This window comes from Nuphar pumila, chromosome 15 (genome assembly GCF_984573655.1).
Source record: "Nuphar pumila chromosome 15, dmNupPumi1.hap1.1, whole genome shotgun sequence".
Lineage (NCBI taxonomy): Eukaryota > Viridiplantae > Streptophyta > Magnoliopsida > Nymphaeales > Nymphaeaceae > Nuphar > Nuphar pumila.
Window position 1 is genome coordinate 16,897,801 of NC_143263.1, and position 16,106 is coordinate 16,913,906.

The 16,106-nt window shown below is 36.2% G+C and overlaps 1 protein-coding gene across 3 annotated transcripts; it reads left to right on the forward strand.

The window, feature by feature from the left end:
* Positions 1–2,727: 2,727 nt before the first annotated feature.
* On the forward strand, positions 2,728–15,243 carry LOC149814647 (isocitrate dehydrogenase [NADP]). Of its 3 annotated transcripts, none has more exons than XM_089990095.1 (16): positions 2,728–2,888; positions 4,375–4,418; positions 4,524–4,633; positions 4,973–5,010; positions 5,121–5,198; positions 5,282–5,335; positions 5,612–5,713; positions 5,794–5,885; positions 6,034–6,137; positions 6,316–6,384; positions 11,690–11,805; positions 12,186–12,220; positions 12,303–12,445; positions 13,256–13,378; positions 14,212–14,318; positions 15,046–15,243. In XM_089990095.1, the coding sequence occupies exons 1-15, from the start codon at positions 2,840–2,842 to the stop codon at positions 14,303–14,305; spliced, it is 1,251 nt and encodes a 416-aa protein (XP_089846221.1). In that variant the 5' UTR covers positions 2,728–2,839; the 3' UTR covers positions 14,306–14,318; positions 15,046–15,243. The 3 variants fall into 3 exon arrangements, with proteins under 3 accessions (XP_089846221.1, XP_089846219.1, XP_089846220.1); XM_089990093.1 differs by having other exon boundaries at positions 14,212–14,301; XM_089990094.1 differs by having other exon boundaries at positions 14,212–14,298.
* Positions 15,244–16,106: the final 863 nt, after the last annotated feature.

A 16,106-nucleotide genomic window follows, 5' to 3' on the forward strand; every position in this document is an offset into this window, starting at 1 on the left:
GTTAACTATCCTAGTTATTTATTTATTTATTTATTTTATTGTTTTTCATGAAATTAACCTTACAAATGTGATCTACATGTTTAGGTTAGTGGAGGTTGGCTCTTAGATCGTCTGATTATGATGTGTAGGAACAATTTTATGAGTCTTGAAAAATCAATGGTGTACAATGTATGATATTTTCTCCGCTCATAAAATCATGTTTTTTCGTCGAAAATACATTACCCAAGGTGGGTTTCCTAGCATTTGGACCAAGCTGAATCCATCCATGAGGTTGGGTCAATACGACAGGTGCGTATAATTTTCAGGTCATTCGGACGGTCAGGTCGACATTATTAAATGTTAAACCTATTATATCAAGACAATATATCAAATTTTTATTATTTTATCATACGTTTCACTTTTTTATTTTTTTTATAGCTTTTTAATTTATCAGCCAAACAACAGTTTAAGTTCAAGTTGTGGTAAAAGATATCATATATGCAAAATGTAAGTAGAACTTGGGCATAAAATTCGGGTCTGGATTCAACAACTGGGGTTTGTGTTGGATCCTTGATGGACAACATCGGATCTGAATCCGGGTCGAGACCAAATTAACCGAATCCGAGCTCGATTGCAATAAGAAAGTAAGATTCTCATTGGCTTCCAGACACTCAGAACTCTGGAATGGGAATCTTGTGAATCGTCTTGTGTTTTTTTTAATAATTTTCTTTAAATAAAATTACAAATTTCTCCCCACTCTCTCATCCACTTTCACACGCGGAGTCGCTTAGATCGGATCTTATCAAACACGATCTCACCCAGCACTTACACCTCTGTACTGTAGCTCAGTACAAGTGGGACCCACATAGGGGTGGGGGTTTGTGGTTATAAATGTTAGGTGAGATTGCTAATCTCACCCAGCGTTTGACAGGATCCACTTTCTGAGCAGCTTGGCTTATGTTTAGCTCATAAAGACGCTTGGCTCGGCTTGTATAAGCTCATTAATGAGTCATAAACAGATGCATTTTATATCATATAATATAGTGTAGAACAAATGATTGAAGTATTTGGTTTGCAAGCAACAAATCTAAAGATAAATCCTTTTTGCTTTCAACTCTCCAACAATGTATTTTTTGTGATCTTATTACTTCTAGGCTCATATCGCCGACCCCAATTGTTTTGGGATGAAGGCGTAGTTGTAGTTGTTGTTGTTGTTGTTACTTCTAGGCTCTTATAGTTTTGAAACAATGTATTTTTTGTCTATAAGCAAGCCATTCTAAGCTCGGCTAATCTAACTTGAGCTTATTATTATGAGCTCCGACTTGGCTTGACTGTCATAAAAATGAGTCAAGCATAGCTTGTTCATCTCATTTATCAGCAAACTTTCTTAGGTGTCTGAGAAATGAATATGCAATGCAACCACTTTGCCAAGTGCTTGTAAAATTGAGAAAGTGCAAGCTGGTAAAGGACAACCTACTACATTCCACCACCACCACCACCACTATTAAGGCTAAGGCTAATGCGAAAGCGTTGAAAAAAGACTACTTACGACTTGTAATGATTCGCAACAAGAACTTCTATCAAAATAAAATTCTCCTACTCCGCCCTACCTGTTAATGATCTTTATGCATTCTCTTCCAGAAGCTTGAAACTCCTCCGGCCTTCCAAATCCAGGGCGTTCCAATGCCCCTAAGCAGGCCTCCCTTTTCATTTGTCATTCGAGCAATGCACGATCAATAGTAGAAGCCCATAGAAGGTTGTGGTTTGTGGTTGTAATAGATTATCCATCTGACCCAGCGTTTGACAGGATATTCAATAATTTTCCAAACCATTCAGGTGATACTGATTTGGAGGTGAATTGATCTAAATCACCAACTTTTAACCAGAAAAAGACTCATTTAAAAATTTTAAAATAATATTAAAATATTTAAAAACTATTTTGACCATTTTTTTTAATTACTTGGTTTAAGTCAATTTAGTCTTGATTATTTTAGATAAGTATCCGGCGAGACAACATTGATCCTATGATCCTACTAATCACAATCACAATACTTTCTCAAGGTGAGTGAAACATGAAAAAGTACAAAGTATAAATTGTGAATTGTGATCTAAATCACCCAACTTTTAACTAGAAAAAGACTCATTTAAAAAGTTTAAAATAATATTAAAAACTATTTAAAAACTATTTTGACCATTTTTTTTTTAATTACCTGGTTTAAGTCATTTTCCTCTTGATTTTTTAGATACCTATTGGACCGGACAACATTGATCGTATGAAAATCCTACTAATCACAATCACAGCACTTTCTCAAGGTGAGTGAAACATGGAAAAATACAAAGTACAAATTGTGAATTGTGAATGTTTTGGCCTAGAATATTGTCAAAGTTAGTTACACCAACCATCAGCGCGCTCCTACTTCCTGACCAAAGTAATCATGACCTTTAAAAACAAAAAAAGTTTGTAAAAGCTCTAATTGTAAACATGAGAAAATACAACATTAAAGTTACCTATGACTCACATTCTCAAGGGCACAACTTTCTCGAGAAACAACTCAGATGGTTGCAAAGAAGTCCAATTTTCAAGAATCAGGAGAACTAAATAAGCTTGTATTTGAAATTCTAGTGAAAATGAGATGTTTAATGCAATAAGAAGAAAATGTTACGCGTTTCCTAAATAGATGCTTAACTGTGAGGCTTACTGTAATTTTGTGTTGCTTCGATTTCTGGATCGCCTGCCCACCATTTTATTAGCTTGAGTCGTTCACAGTCCTCTCTCTCTCTCTCTCTCTCTCTCTCTCTCTCTCTCTCTCTCTCTTTTGCTTCCTCCGATCTGTGAGACGCTCTCTGAGTTGGGGAAGCCATGGGATTCGATAAGATCAAGGTCGCCAATCCCATCGTAGAGATGGACGGTAATGATTCCACTACCAGGGAGGGGAAAAAACCCTGTCTTTTTGTTTTCCTTTTTTTCCTGTCGTTTATTCATCTCTTTATCTCGATGTATTGATCGATCTCTCGAATTAGTTCGTTTGTTATTTTGTGTCTTTGTAGTTCCGATTTTTTCCTTTTTTTTAGTTTCTTCTGCAATTAGTTTTTGGATCTTAGATTCGTTTTGATCGAGAGATGATCTTCGTGTTTGTTTCAGTTGAGTAGTCTGGGTTGGTGATTTTTTTTTTTGAGAAGAAGGATGAAATGATTTGCTAACAAAGTAATCTGATTAAACAAGAAATCGTTTTGTTTTTTTTTTCTTGTTGACGTCTTCTCTTTATTTCTATGTTTTCGTTCAGTGGAATGCTTTCTTTTGGAACCGTTACTCATGTTCTTTGTATGATTTTAAACTTAAGTGAGCTTAGTTTGCCAAAATGAATGATTTGGATTCTGTTTGATTTCTTCCCTCTTTAGTTGTGATTTGTGCTCAGTGATGCATGTGAGAAATAAATAGTTTTTTTTTCTTGAGATTTATTGATTACAATTACTGTCTAGGGCCGATTTGTTGATGAAATTACTCTTGGTACCAATAAAAAAAACTATTTCTATGGTATCTGTTTGCTGTTACATCTATTTTCCATGTGTGTGCTCTCTTTGAAGCTTGACTTATGCTTTTGATTGGAACTGCTGAAGTTTGATCATTTTTCTATTGATGTGATCGGATCTGATTCTGAATAGTCCTTTTGTATCAGTTGTATGGTCATAACATGGAGCAGTAAGTAAAGGGTAGGTTAAGAAATTGAAAACTAGCAACTCACGGGCCATAGCAAATCCTAGGTTGCAAGCCCTGAGTTGTACGGTCCTTTCTTGACATGGAAACGACTTCAAAAGAAAGCAATGGTCTTCATCACCTTGTCGTAGATTAAGAGATTTATTCATTCTCTTTTGGTTGCTTATGAACTCTTTTAGACTTCTTCATTTTCGAAGTATGGGCACAGATCGTATTTCTGTTGTGCCCCTTTTCTGAATGTGTCAATGTGGTGGCTAGCAAATTTTGAAGCTGAGCTTTCCTATCTCTAGAGTAGTCTTCAATCTTCATATACATGCCATCCGCACGAGATATTCAGTGTCTTTGGTTGAAGGTGTTTATTCCTTTTATTGGCACGATTGCATCAATTTCATCATGGGACGCTGTTATTCTCAGAAGCAACCCAGAGCACCACGAACCTTTGAATCTCTCACTCTTCTTGTTATGTCAGATCCGGTTTGCTTTTTCTGGGCTTGGATTCGGCTATGTTATAAGCTGTTTCTTGTTCATTTCTTGATGTACTTATTTGCTCTTTTTACCTGTGCCTTTGTTAAAGTTCAAAGAATTCTATGTAGCTTGCTAGATTGTTATAAATATTGAATGAATTTTGCTAATGAATTCCTTATTTGTTGTTCTAACATAGAACTTTTTAATCTCTTCAGGGGATGAAATGACCAGAGTTTTTTGGCAAATGATCAAGGACAAGGTGATTAGTTTGCAATCAGTCATTAAAAATTGGATTTCTTCTTTGTAACATTTCTAAATTTGTTGATCGTGCAACCTGATTGTGGTGATTTGGTGGATGTGACAGCTTATTTTTCCTTTTCTGGAGCTTGACATAAAGTACTTTGACCTTGGGCTTCCTAATCGTGATGCTACTGATGACAAAGTTACTATTGAGAGTGCTGAAGCTACTCTGAAGTAATGTTCATTGTCTTATTTATCTTCCTTTGATTGTTCTATGCATAACAAGTTATTCAGAAAAAAATGAGCAGCTTGATGGTTAGGTGTTCAGGAAAGCTATTTGTTGTTGGTTTTATTTTAGCAATGTGAAACAAAGCAACCCTGTTGTGATAATTTGACTATCTTCTTAAATCTTCTTTCACTGTTTGTGTAAACTTGGACATAGGAATATCTATAGCTGTAATAATTAGTTGGAAATCGGTAGTTTCTTCTTTCTTCTTCTGTTCTGGACAAACTGCTTATTTGATGTCATTATTTTTAACCTTCCCTTCCAATGCTGTCATGACTTATCTGCAGGTATAATGTAGCTATCAAATGTGCAACTATAACACCGGGTATGGATCTCATGTAATTTATATAATTAATTGTCTCATAAATCAGTTCAAGGTTGTCTTTTATGCACAACTATGTTTTTGCCTGTTTACATCTAATCATTGCATGACAGATGAAGCCCGTGTTAAGGAGTTCAACCTGAAATACATGTGGAAGAGCCCAAATGGCACAATCAGGAACATTTTAAATGGTTAGAAATATTCTGTCCACTTTGTTTTGTTGAATGTTGAAACTAACTTAGTGATTGCTTATTCAAGACTCTTCTTGATTCAGGCACGGTATTCAGAGAGCCAATCCTTTGCAAGAACATTCCAAAGCTTGTTCCAGGTATGGAAGATACAAAGATAGCACTTTCCTATTTAAGGGTATCACTGAAGCTTTCTATATTTCAGTTTTTATGACTCACATGCTAACTGAAACCTCCAAGTTGTCTCTGCTTAGGTAGATTCTGCGACAGAACTAAGCTGACTCTGTATTCCAGACAACCTTTTTTTTAATTTTGCTGTTATGAGTCAGCATGATTATATGTCAACTTAGCATGAGGACTTCCAGTTGCAGATATTTGAGGATTTGATTTTTATCTCATTTGTTATGTATTTTTAGGATGGACAAAGCCCATATGCATTGGAAGGCATGCTTTTGGTGATCAATATCGAGCAACAGATGCTGTTATCCATGGCCCCGGAAAGCTCAAGCTAGTTTTTGGTAGGTGGATTCAATAGTTAAGAGGATTATGGTGTTCTTTAGTTTTCTTTTTGCATTTCCTGACATGTCTTTCTGTGCAGTACCAGAAGGAAGTGGTGAGAAGACTGAGTTAGAAGTATACGATTTTAAAGGTACTGGAGGAGTAGCTCTGGCTATGTACAACACTGATGAGGTCTGTGGTCATTTATCTTGCCTTGCTTTATCATTACTCTTGATTTGATTTAATGTATTGCCAGTCTGCTAGTTCTTCCTCTATTTGGACCTTACTTAAGATAATAAAGCTGCTAATAGTTGTTTCATCTGAATGGGTTTTACAATAGTCGATACGTGCCTTTGCTGAGGCTTCAATGGCCACAACTTATCAGAAGAAGTGGCCTCTTTATCTCAGTACCAAGAACACAATTTTGAAGAAGTATGATGGGAGGTGCGTGATAGTCTTTGTCACTTTTTTTCCTATCTACTAGATAGATTTGGCAATTTAAGTTAACTCGTTGTCCATGGCAATGAATCTGGAAGGACTGGTAATTGCTTTTCAAAATGATTTTCATTTAAAGGCGAATCATTAAATTCTCTAATTGGATCTCTGCTGTCCCCACATTCAGGTTCAAAGATATTTTTCAGGAGGTCTATGAGAGCAAGTGGAAATCCAAGTTTGAGGCTGCAGGGATATGGTAAGGTTTACTCTTTGTTTCTTCAAGCAGCTGCAATGAGAATAGTGGAAGCACCAACAATGCAAAGAACTCTTTAAAAGAGTCAAGCAAAGAGCCAAGAACACAAGCACATAAAGTGCATAAATAACCCACTAAGGGGTAAAATGCCTAAAAGGCAAAGATAATATTATTGAATAAGAGAAATAAGTGGGCTGAAAAACCCATTACTTTACAAGAGGGAAATCCCTCTATTTATAGAGGAGCAAAGACATTAGAGAGAGACCACAAGGGGCTCCCTTCTAGTCGTTGGTTGCCCCAACGGTCAGAAATGTGACCGTTGGGGCCCCAACGACTAGATGGGTGGGGCCCCTTGATGGTCCTATTACAATAAAAATAAAAATAAAGAAAAAAGGAAAAACAAAGTGATAAAAAAGAAAGAAAAGGAAAATCCTAAAAAGAAAAAGTATAAAGCAATTTTCCAAAATACCCCTATCGGGTATTTGGATGTACAAAGACATGGAAAAGAGATATATGTATATATATAAGTATATATATATATAAGTATATATATATATATACATATACATATTTTGACACGCCTCCTCAAACTTTACGGGGAGAAGACCGAAAGTTTGCCAAGAAGAAACATAAAACACGGAGTTGGAAGCGCTTTGGCTAAGAAGTCAGCCAACTGATATTCTGAAGTAACATATGGTAATGTGATGGTTCATCTGAGATATTCGTCTCGAACATAGTGACAATCCATTTCAATATGCTTGGTCCGCTCGTTGAATGTATGATTGCTGACGATGTAAATCGCGCTCTTGTTATCATAACACATCTTGGTAGAAGAAGAAATGAGGACGCCCATGTCACATACGAGACTTTTAAGCCACACGATTTTCATAGTTGTCATCGCCATGACCCAATATTCAGCTTCAGTGGATGATAATGAAACCTTTTGTTGCTTCTTGCATCTCCACGATATGAGAGGTTCATCTAAAAAATGCAAAAACCAGTAGTTGAGATTCGATCATTGAGATTTTCTCCCCAGTCTACATCAGTAAAAGCAGTTAATTCAAGAGATGAAGAAGAGGATAAGAAAAACCCTTTGGAAATGGTGTTTTTAATGTATCGCATAATTTGCATCACGGCCGCCATGTGAACTGTAGTAGGAGCATGCTGAAACTGGCTTGCAGCATGAACCGCATAAGCTATATCCGGACCGGTGATGGATAAGTAAATAAGAGATCCAATCAATTACCGATAGGGGGTAGGATCCTCAAGTAGAACGTCATCCTCAAGTCTCAACTTTGCATTTATAACTTCAGGAGTTTCAACTTTTTTTTCATTTAAAACTCCTGATTTGGTACAGATGTCTGCTAATTTCATTTGAGATAGAATGTATCCTCGAGGTGAGTATGCCACTTCTATACCTAAAAAATATCTCAAAACCCCCAAGTCAGACATATCAAAAGTTTTATTTAACATAGTATTAACATCATTTACTCTCATTTTATCACTTCCAGTGATGATCATATCATCAACATACAAAAGTAGAATAACAATGCAGTCAACTGTTTTTTTAACAAAAAGAGCAGTGTCAGTATAACACGAAATAAAGCCCCAATTGATTAATATATTATTAAACTTGTCATACCAAGCTTTGGGAGCTTGCTTAAGGTCATATAATGCCTTTTTTAATTTCAAAATTTTACCATTTAAATTTATGTCAGGGGGTGGTTCCATATAAACTTCTTCACCCATATCTCCATTTAAAAAGGCATTCTTAACATCAATTTGAAAAGTAAGTTATTTTTTAATAGAAGCTATTGCAATAAGGGCTCAAACACTAATCATTCGAGCAACTTGGGCAAAAGTCTCATCATAATCCACCCCATATTCTTGGGCATGTCTTTTTGGCTACTAATTGAGCCTTAAATCTTTCTAATGAATCATCACTTTTAGTTTTTACTTTGAAAACCCATCTACATCCAATGGGTTTCTTGCCATTAGGAGGATCAATGATTTCCCAAGTTTGTGCTTTATTAAGTGCATTAAGTTCAAGTTCCATTGCTTCATTTCAATGAGCATATTGTTTTGCATCGTTATAATAAGATGGTTTATGGAAAGAGTGAAGAGCTAACAAATAAGCTCGAAAATTTAGAGAAAAAGAATCATAAGATACAAATCTATTAGGTATTTTAGAAATATGATTCGATCTTCTTCAAGCGGATTCTTCTATCGATTCGTTTTGAAAGAATTTTTCAAGGGTACAAGAAAGATTATTTTCATTTCTTCTAGAATAAACTTGTGTGTGACTTATTATATTTTCATTTAAGTTTTCATGTAGGTCATGTTGCTTATCATTTGGACGTTCAATATGATCCTTGATGAGAGTTTCAAGAGATTCAATAGATTCAACATGATCATCTATGCATTTTTCTTGAGGTAACAAGTCAAACAAAAAGGAATAATCAACATTTTCATTTAGGTTATGCGAAAAACCATTTTCTTCTTTAAGAAAGGAGACGTCTTTTGAGATATAAAGTTTGTTATTTAATAGGTCAAAACATCAGTAACCTTTTTGTTTTTCGCCGTATCCTAAGAAAATACATTTAATTGCCCTTGAGGAAAATTTATCGTTTTTTGTGAGTTAGAACAAAACACGTACATCCAAAAATTCTTAGTCTTTTATAGTCAGGAGACATATTGTAAATCTTTTCAAATGGAGAAAGATTTTTCAAAGAGGATGAGGGTGTTCTATTAATTAGATATGCCAAAGTCAGAACAACTTCGACCCAAATAGATTTTGGAATATTTTTGGAAACTAATAGAGTTCTTGTTGTCTCTATTATGTGTCTATGCTTTCTTTTCGCAAGGCCATTTTGTTACGGAGTGTTTGGACAAGAACGATGACAAATTTCATTTTCTTTTAAATAGCTTTGAAAGTCATTAGACATGTATTCTCCTCCCGAATCTGATCTAAGAATGGATAGGATTTTTAAAAATTGATTTTTAACCATTGCATGAAATTCTTTGAAAAAAAGAGAACTTTAGATTTGCGATTTAGGAAGAAAATCCATGTAAATCAAGTAAAATCGTCAACAATGACTACGTAATAAGAAAAACCTCCTTTAGATATAACAGGGGAGGGACCCCACACATCAGAATGAATAAGTTTAAACGGTCGTGCGAGAACATAATATCTTTGAAAAAATGGAATAGCTTTAGATTTCTCAAAAATGCAATCTTTATAAGTCATGTGTTTGTTTTTACAAGTATTGTCCAAAAAAGTAAAAAGCGATATCTTTAAAAAGTTTGGATGACCAAGTCTCTTATGCCACACTTCAATACTTTTGACATTTACAAAATTACAAAATTTCTTTGATGGAAGAGTCAAAAAATCCATAAAATAAAGATTGCCTCTCCTATGGCCTTGCCCAATCAGCTTCCTTGACTGGAGATCTTGCACGGTGCAATCTTCAGGTGAAAAAGAGACTTGGCAACTATGATCGGTAATTTGAGAAACTGAAAAAAGATTTAAGTTAACTTTTAGAACAACTCTTACTTTGGGGACAAAATTTTTTTGAGAGGATTTTAAATCAAGTGTTCCAATACTTTCAATTTTTAAATATGTCCCATCGGTCGTTGAAACATAAGAAGATATGGGTTCGAAAAAAAACATTAGAAAAAAAGTTTTTATGAGATGTTATATGAAAAGAAGCACCGGAGTCTAGTATCCACATACCTGGAGGTGATGATGAATAAGCTATGGCGGCTCCTGAAGTTGATGTTAAAGAAGCCTTGAGAAAATGTTGGAGGACTTCAGAAATATGACTAAGAGTTTCTTTGATATCTCCTCCATTGACATTTTCTTCTTCCTTCTTTGGAAAATTTTCTTTAACCGCGACCATCTTTCCTTTAAGCTTTGGACAAATCGGCTTATTATGCTCCAGTTCATTACAATAGTGACAAATCACTCCTTTCTATACCCATTATTTTTGGAGAAATGGGGAGGTCTATATGCTTTTACATTTGTTCTCGGTCTAGTAACGGCCAAAATTTCATCGTTCTTAAGACTTATGCAAAGACGAGTTTTCGCTTGGCATACTTCGGCAAAAGCATTTCAATAGGTAAGGTTTTACTTCTATGAAGAAGAGATGCCCTAACTTGTTCAAATTTCAGCCTAAGCCCATGAAAAAATTAAAAGAAATGTTCTTTTTCAATTTGTTCTCTTCTTAACTCAATATCTTTCGAAGCCACCCACTTGGGCTCAAGAAGAGCGAGTTCATCCCAAAGAGGAGTTAAAGCACTAAAATAATCGCGGACACTCATATCTACTTGTCTAGTACTTCTAATTTTTTTTTGACAAAAAAATTGTCTAGCAAGATCTTTTTGGGTATACATACCCTTAAGCAAGAACCATGCTTCATTGGGTCTCTTACATTTCGGAATGTTGGCACAATTTTTAATATCAACATTTTTCATGAACCATGGTTACTTTCCCAATCTTCTACCTTGGATTGGTGCTCGTCAATGGCCTTAATGTGGTTTTCTCCATCTATAGAGCTCTCTCAACACCTCCTTTAATTTTGGTGAACTTTAAGGAGGGTTCAAGAGTGGTGCCCATCACAAAGCCATTGAGTTTGAAGGAGAGCTCAACTCTTAATTCATGCTCCATTGACGACGGGAAAAATAGAATATGAAGAGCTCCAAAAGATCTTCCAAGATGAATGAAAATCCAATGGCTCTAATACCATGTAACGAGAATAGTGAAGGCACCAACAATGCAAAGAACTCTTTAAAAGAGTCAAGCAAAGAGCCAAGAACACTAGCAGGTAAAATGCATAAATAACCCACTAAGGGGTAAAGTGCCTAAAAGGCAAAGATAATATTATTGAAGAAGAGAAATAAGTGGGCTGAAAAACCCATTACTTTACAAGAGGAAAAGCCCTCTATTTATAGAGGAGCAAAGACATTAGAGAAGGACCACAAGGGGCTCCCTTCTAGTCGTTGGGAGCCCCAACGGTCATAAATGTGACCATTGGGGCCCCAACGACTAGATGGATGGGGCCTTTTGATGGTCCTATTACAATAAAAATAAAAATAAAAAAAGGAAAAACAAAAAGATAAAAAAGAAAGAAAAGGAAAATCCTAAAAAGAAAAGTACAGAGAAATTTACCAAAATACCCCTATAGGGTATTTGGATGTACAGAGACATGGAAAAGAGATATATGTATATATACATATTTTAATAGCAGCAGCCTCATTGAATTTTCTATGGTAAATGTCAGCTTCTTGTATGATCTTTGATGATAAACAGGTACGAGCACAGACTTATTGATGATATGGTAGCCTATGCACTCAAGAGTGAAGGTGGATATGTTTGGGCCTGCAAAAATTATGATGGAGATGTGCAGAGTGATTTCTTAGCTCAAGGTTCGTGATCTGCTGATGGTTAGAATTGTATGTGCAAAAGTGTTTCATGGATAGTGTGTAGATCGCAAAACCTGAACCTGACCTGATACAGAGCGTAGCATTTCACTCTCTTTGAAGCCCTGCTGTCAACCATGTGCAACATGCCTCTTGACTTGAGTAATTTGATAACCTAAGTTCTCTGATACCATCTGAGAGGCTGGGTTAATCCATTCCTCTTTGTTGTGTCAGCCTGAAGCCCCAATATTGTCTGTCGTCTGCCCATTGTAAATTAAGGATACATGGGATAAGACAGTACAAATCTGACTTTGTCATCAAGCTTTAGATATTTTTCACCATGTCACAGAATGGTGGTTTCTAAAAACTGGTTTCTCTTCTTGCAGGTTTTGGATCTCTTGGACTGATGACCTCTGTGCTGGTACAGATCTGACCAAAATGATTACCTGCTTCTTGCTTGCTATAATTGCTGCTCAGTTGAACTGAATTAATTTCTCAAACAGGTTTGCCCTGACGGAAAAACTATCGAGGCTGAAGCTGCTCATGGCACAGTTACTCGACATTACCGTGTTCACCAGAAAGGTGGTGAAACAAGTACCAACAGCATTGCTTCAGTCTTTGCTTGGACACGGGGGCTTGCACACAGGTATTTGCAAACCCTAATTGCAAATATGAAAACCTCGTACCACTAATTTATTTTCATGATAATGTGCTCAAAACTTTCGGTGTACTTGAGAGTTGAAAAAAGCGACTGCTTACAACTCTTACAACATAAAGTCAAGTTCTTTTTGAACCACAACTGTTTTGACTCATCCTGAGTCAATAAAAACAAGCAAGAATAACTCTGATACCTGCTAACTCAACTTCACTGCACGTAAGTGTAGCATATCATCTTGATCTTCAGCCCCTAACAATCGACACTTGACTGGATTGGTGACTGTTTTAATATGCTTTTCTGAGGTTTATGAATATCACCTATCACAAAAAGGGGTTTATGAATATCAATGAAACAGATCTTGTTATCAGGATTTTCTCTGTGCAGGAAATCTCATGGTAAATTAAAAGTTTTGGAAATTTAAGGAAGGTCTCTACAAAATACTGGAAAATATAAAAATTAGGAATACAAATATATAATAATGTGAAAGGAAAATTCTAAAAATTAAAAAATACATTTTTATTGTGTAAATAATGGATTAAAATATTTATATTTTTAGAATAGGTGGTATTTTGAAAATATTGTGATTTTTCCAGATTATATTGGTATCCAAAAACATTATGATAAATTTTGAGATTTTCAAATTATTGGCGATCGTTGTACATTGAATATATATGCGCTCTTGTGTGTGTGTGTGTGTGTGTGTGTGAGAGAGAGAGAGAGAGAGAGATGATTTCTACTTTTGTTTCTTTGGAATAACTGTTTGATATTCCTATTTGTGGTCATTAATTGTTTTGTCAGGGCCAAGTTAGATGATAACGAGAGACTTCTGGATTTCACGGAGAAACTGGAGGCTGCTTGCATTGGAGCTGTAGAGGCAGGAAAAATGACCAAAGACTTGGCTCTTCTCATCCATGGACCCAAGTAATCTTCTTTGCAATTTATGCTTTATGTTTTCTCTTGGGAATTATATAAGAATCTGGATAGCAACCTTGAAACTAGAGCTTAGTCCATCCAACTGTGCAATGGATTGGTTTCAATTTTCAAAAATCATTCCATTTGCATCCACATGTCTGGGATCGGGTATCACTGTTTGACTCAAACATGGGTCTGAATGTCAAATGCTTAGCAATTCAGGCACAAGACCACTTATGCATCTTTGCTGGCTTATGCTATGGACATTGCTTAAGGTTATTACCACAGCTGCCAGTAGGTGCTAAAACTTGTTTCAGCACCTGTGCTTGATTCTCTGGTAAATTATGGAAGGTAGCTCAGTCAGGACCTGAATCACCTGTGCTGTTCAAAGGCTTCCAACCAATCTAGGGATTCTCTGGCTTTGGATTCTGTTTCCCATAGCAACTTTCAGTTACTTTACATGTCCACTTGTACCAGTCGTTCGAATAAAAGATTTACCTCCAAATTCATCTGTCATGGGTCAGATTAGGTGCCTAACGATCTCCAATCTGATTTAACATTGCTCAAGCATTTTGAATTGTAGTGGTTGTTGGAAGTAAGATTCCAGAATCTGGGAAAGTTGGGTAAATTGGGCCGTTGTTGCTGAGTTTAGGCCATGGGCACATACATGATTTAGACATGTTAATAGCCTTATGAGGAAACCAACTTTGTTACAATTACCTGTGCATGGTTTGGGTACCTGAGGTTGACCATTGACTCTAGAAATGGCATCTATCTGTCTTAGCGGAGTCGATTATATTGATCCCTCAGTTTCATCATCATATTCTTGCTTAATTATGCAGGGTTACCCGAGATCAGTATTTGAACACACAGGATTTCATCAATGCAGTTGCTGAGGAGCTGAAAGCGAGACTTGGTTGCAAAGCAAAGTTGTAATCCCCACCTTTTGGTTTGTCACACTTTATATGAATTAAACCCAGGACCAGGCAGGAATTATCCCTGCTGCTTAGGCATTAGTAGAAGTTTTCTTTCTTCTGTTTCTTTTTTCTCTCTCTACTGTTGGCCACTCTTTGTTTACTTTGTATATCAATGAGGTTTACAGAAATATGCTACAGCTTTTATAAGTGAGCCATCTCAAAATTCAAGACTGCTACCCTCAATTATGGAAGTTAGAGAGGAGACATTTTTCATTGGAGGATTTTTCTTTTACGATTTTATTCAAAATTTCTTTGTTTTTTTGTTTCAACTTGTGAACGTGCCAAGTTGCTATAGGGTGAATGTGGCTGTTGTGAAAATCTATAATTCACTGGATTTTCATGTTTTCTACACTAGCAGGAAAAAACAGTGATAAAATTCTGGATATTCAGTAGGGAATCAAAGTGGTCTGTTGGATGCCAGTGCATGAAATCCAGAATTTTGTGTTCCTCCGGTGCAATTGAAAGCCATAACAATCCAACCTCACCCTTAAGTTGAGAAGGCAGGGGTGTAATGTGTGTTTTAACATGGGGGCTTCTGTTTCTTTTTATTCTCCTCGTTTGGTCATATCTTTGGATCAAAGCTTTTCCTCTTTTCTTTTCTTTTATATATTGATGTATTGTTTGGAAGTTTTTTTTTCTACGGAATTATGTCTATTTGTTTTCTTGAAGAATCTAATGTTTGTGATTGTTGGGTTGCAGCTCTGCATAGAGAGAGGGTGGTTCAACTGAAGGGTGATTTTGAGAGGCGAGTGGTGGAGGGTAGGTAAATGATTTTTGTCATCGTTTCATGGACGAAGAGAAATAAGAGAATCGATGGCTATTTAGTTGGTGATGCGTCTTGTGTTGAACACTTTTGACGTGTTTTATTATTGTAGACATTTTCCTTGTTTCTGGAGTTCTCTCTCTCTCTCTCTCTCTCTGGTTTATTGGTCATCTTGAGTTTTTTGAGCTTGGGTGTTTTTTGTCCGCCAATCTGGTGTATCGTGTAGTCTCCTACGGCCCATACTGGGTCTGTGATTGGACCTGGTTAGCTTGGCTCAGCATCTCATTTGGGTTGGGCATGTTACATCTATTGGAATCTAGCTCAAACCAAACTCTAAGATCTCAGGTCCCCTGATCTGAGGTGGTGTGGGAGGCAACGGTGCTGATGTCACAAGCTCTCCCAAATACTTCAAGATCTGAGATCCTTGGTCTCTTTTCCAATGTTGTCAGTATCGGTATCAGCCCTTTCGTTTGGCCAATGATTCAGACCTGAATCAGCGAATATAGATACTCAAGTGAATCATTCTCAATTGGCCAAAAAATAATTAAAAAATATTACATTTCAATCAGAATGTGACACATGTTAAAGCCATTAAAATAGTATAAAAAGTTTTTTTAAGAAGTTTTTTACATTTATTAAAACATAGCCGATTCAGGGGTAAAGCGTGTTGATTCTTTGTTGATACGTTATTTGTAGGCAGCGATGCTGACAACATTGCTCTTTTCTCATATTCAATCCCTCCACTCTGATAATTGAAGCATTCAAATTGTCTCCTTGCGACTTACATTGTAAGCTGCTCAGTTCAGGTGAATTAATACCGCGAAGGGGCAGCCTGTATACTTGAACTGTAATAGCCTACGAGCAAAATTATGAATGAAGTAAATGCATTGAGCTTTCTTTTGTTCACCCTCGTTCTTATTGTTTCTTGTGATTGCAATTTCTCTTCCTTTATTTTCTTTTGCACTCTGATTATAAGCTTTTGTGATCGGCAAGTGAG

What these genes read in the sequence shown, in the direction of transcription:
- LOC149814647 (XM_089990093.1), top strand. Translation starts at nt 2,840, where the DNA reads ATGGGATTCGATAAGATCAAGGTCGCCAATCCCATCGTAGAGATGGAC. An exon ending in ATGTGCAACTATAACACCGG is followed by an intron (nt 5,011 to 5,120) that starts GTATGGATCTCA and finishes ATTGCATGACAG; the next exon opens with ATGAAGCCCGTGTTAAGGAG. An exon ending in GAGTGATTTCTTAGCTCAAG is followed by an intron (nt 11,806 to 12,185) that starts GTTCGTGATCTG and finishes CTCTTCTTGCAG; the next exon opens with GTTTTGGATCTCTTGGACTG.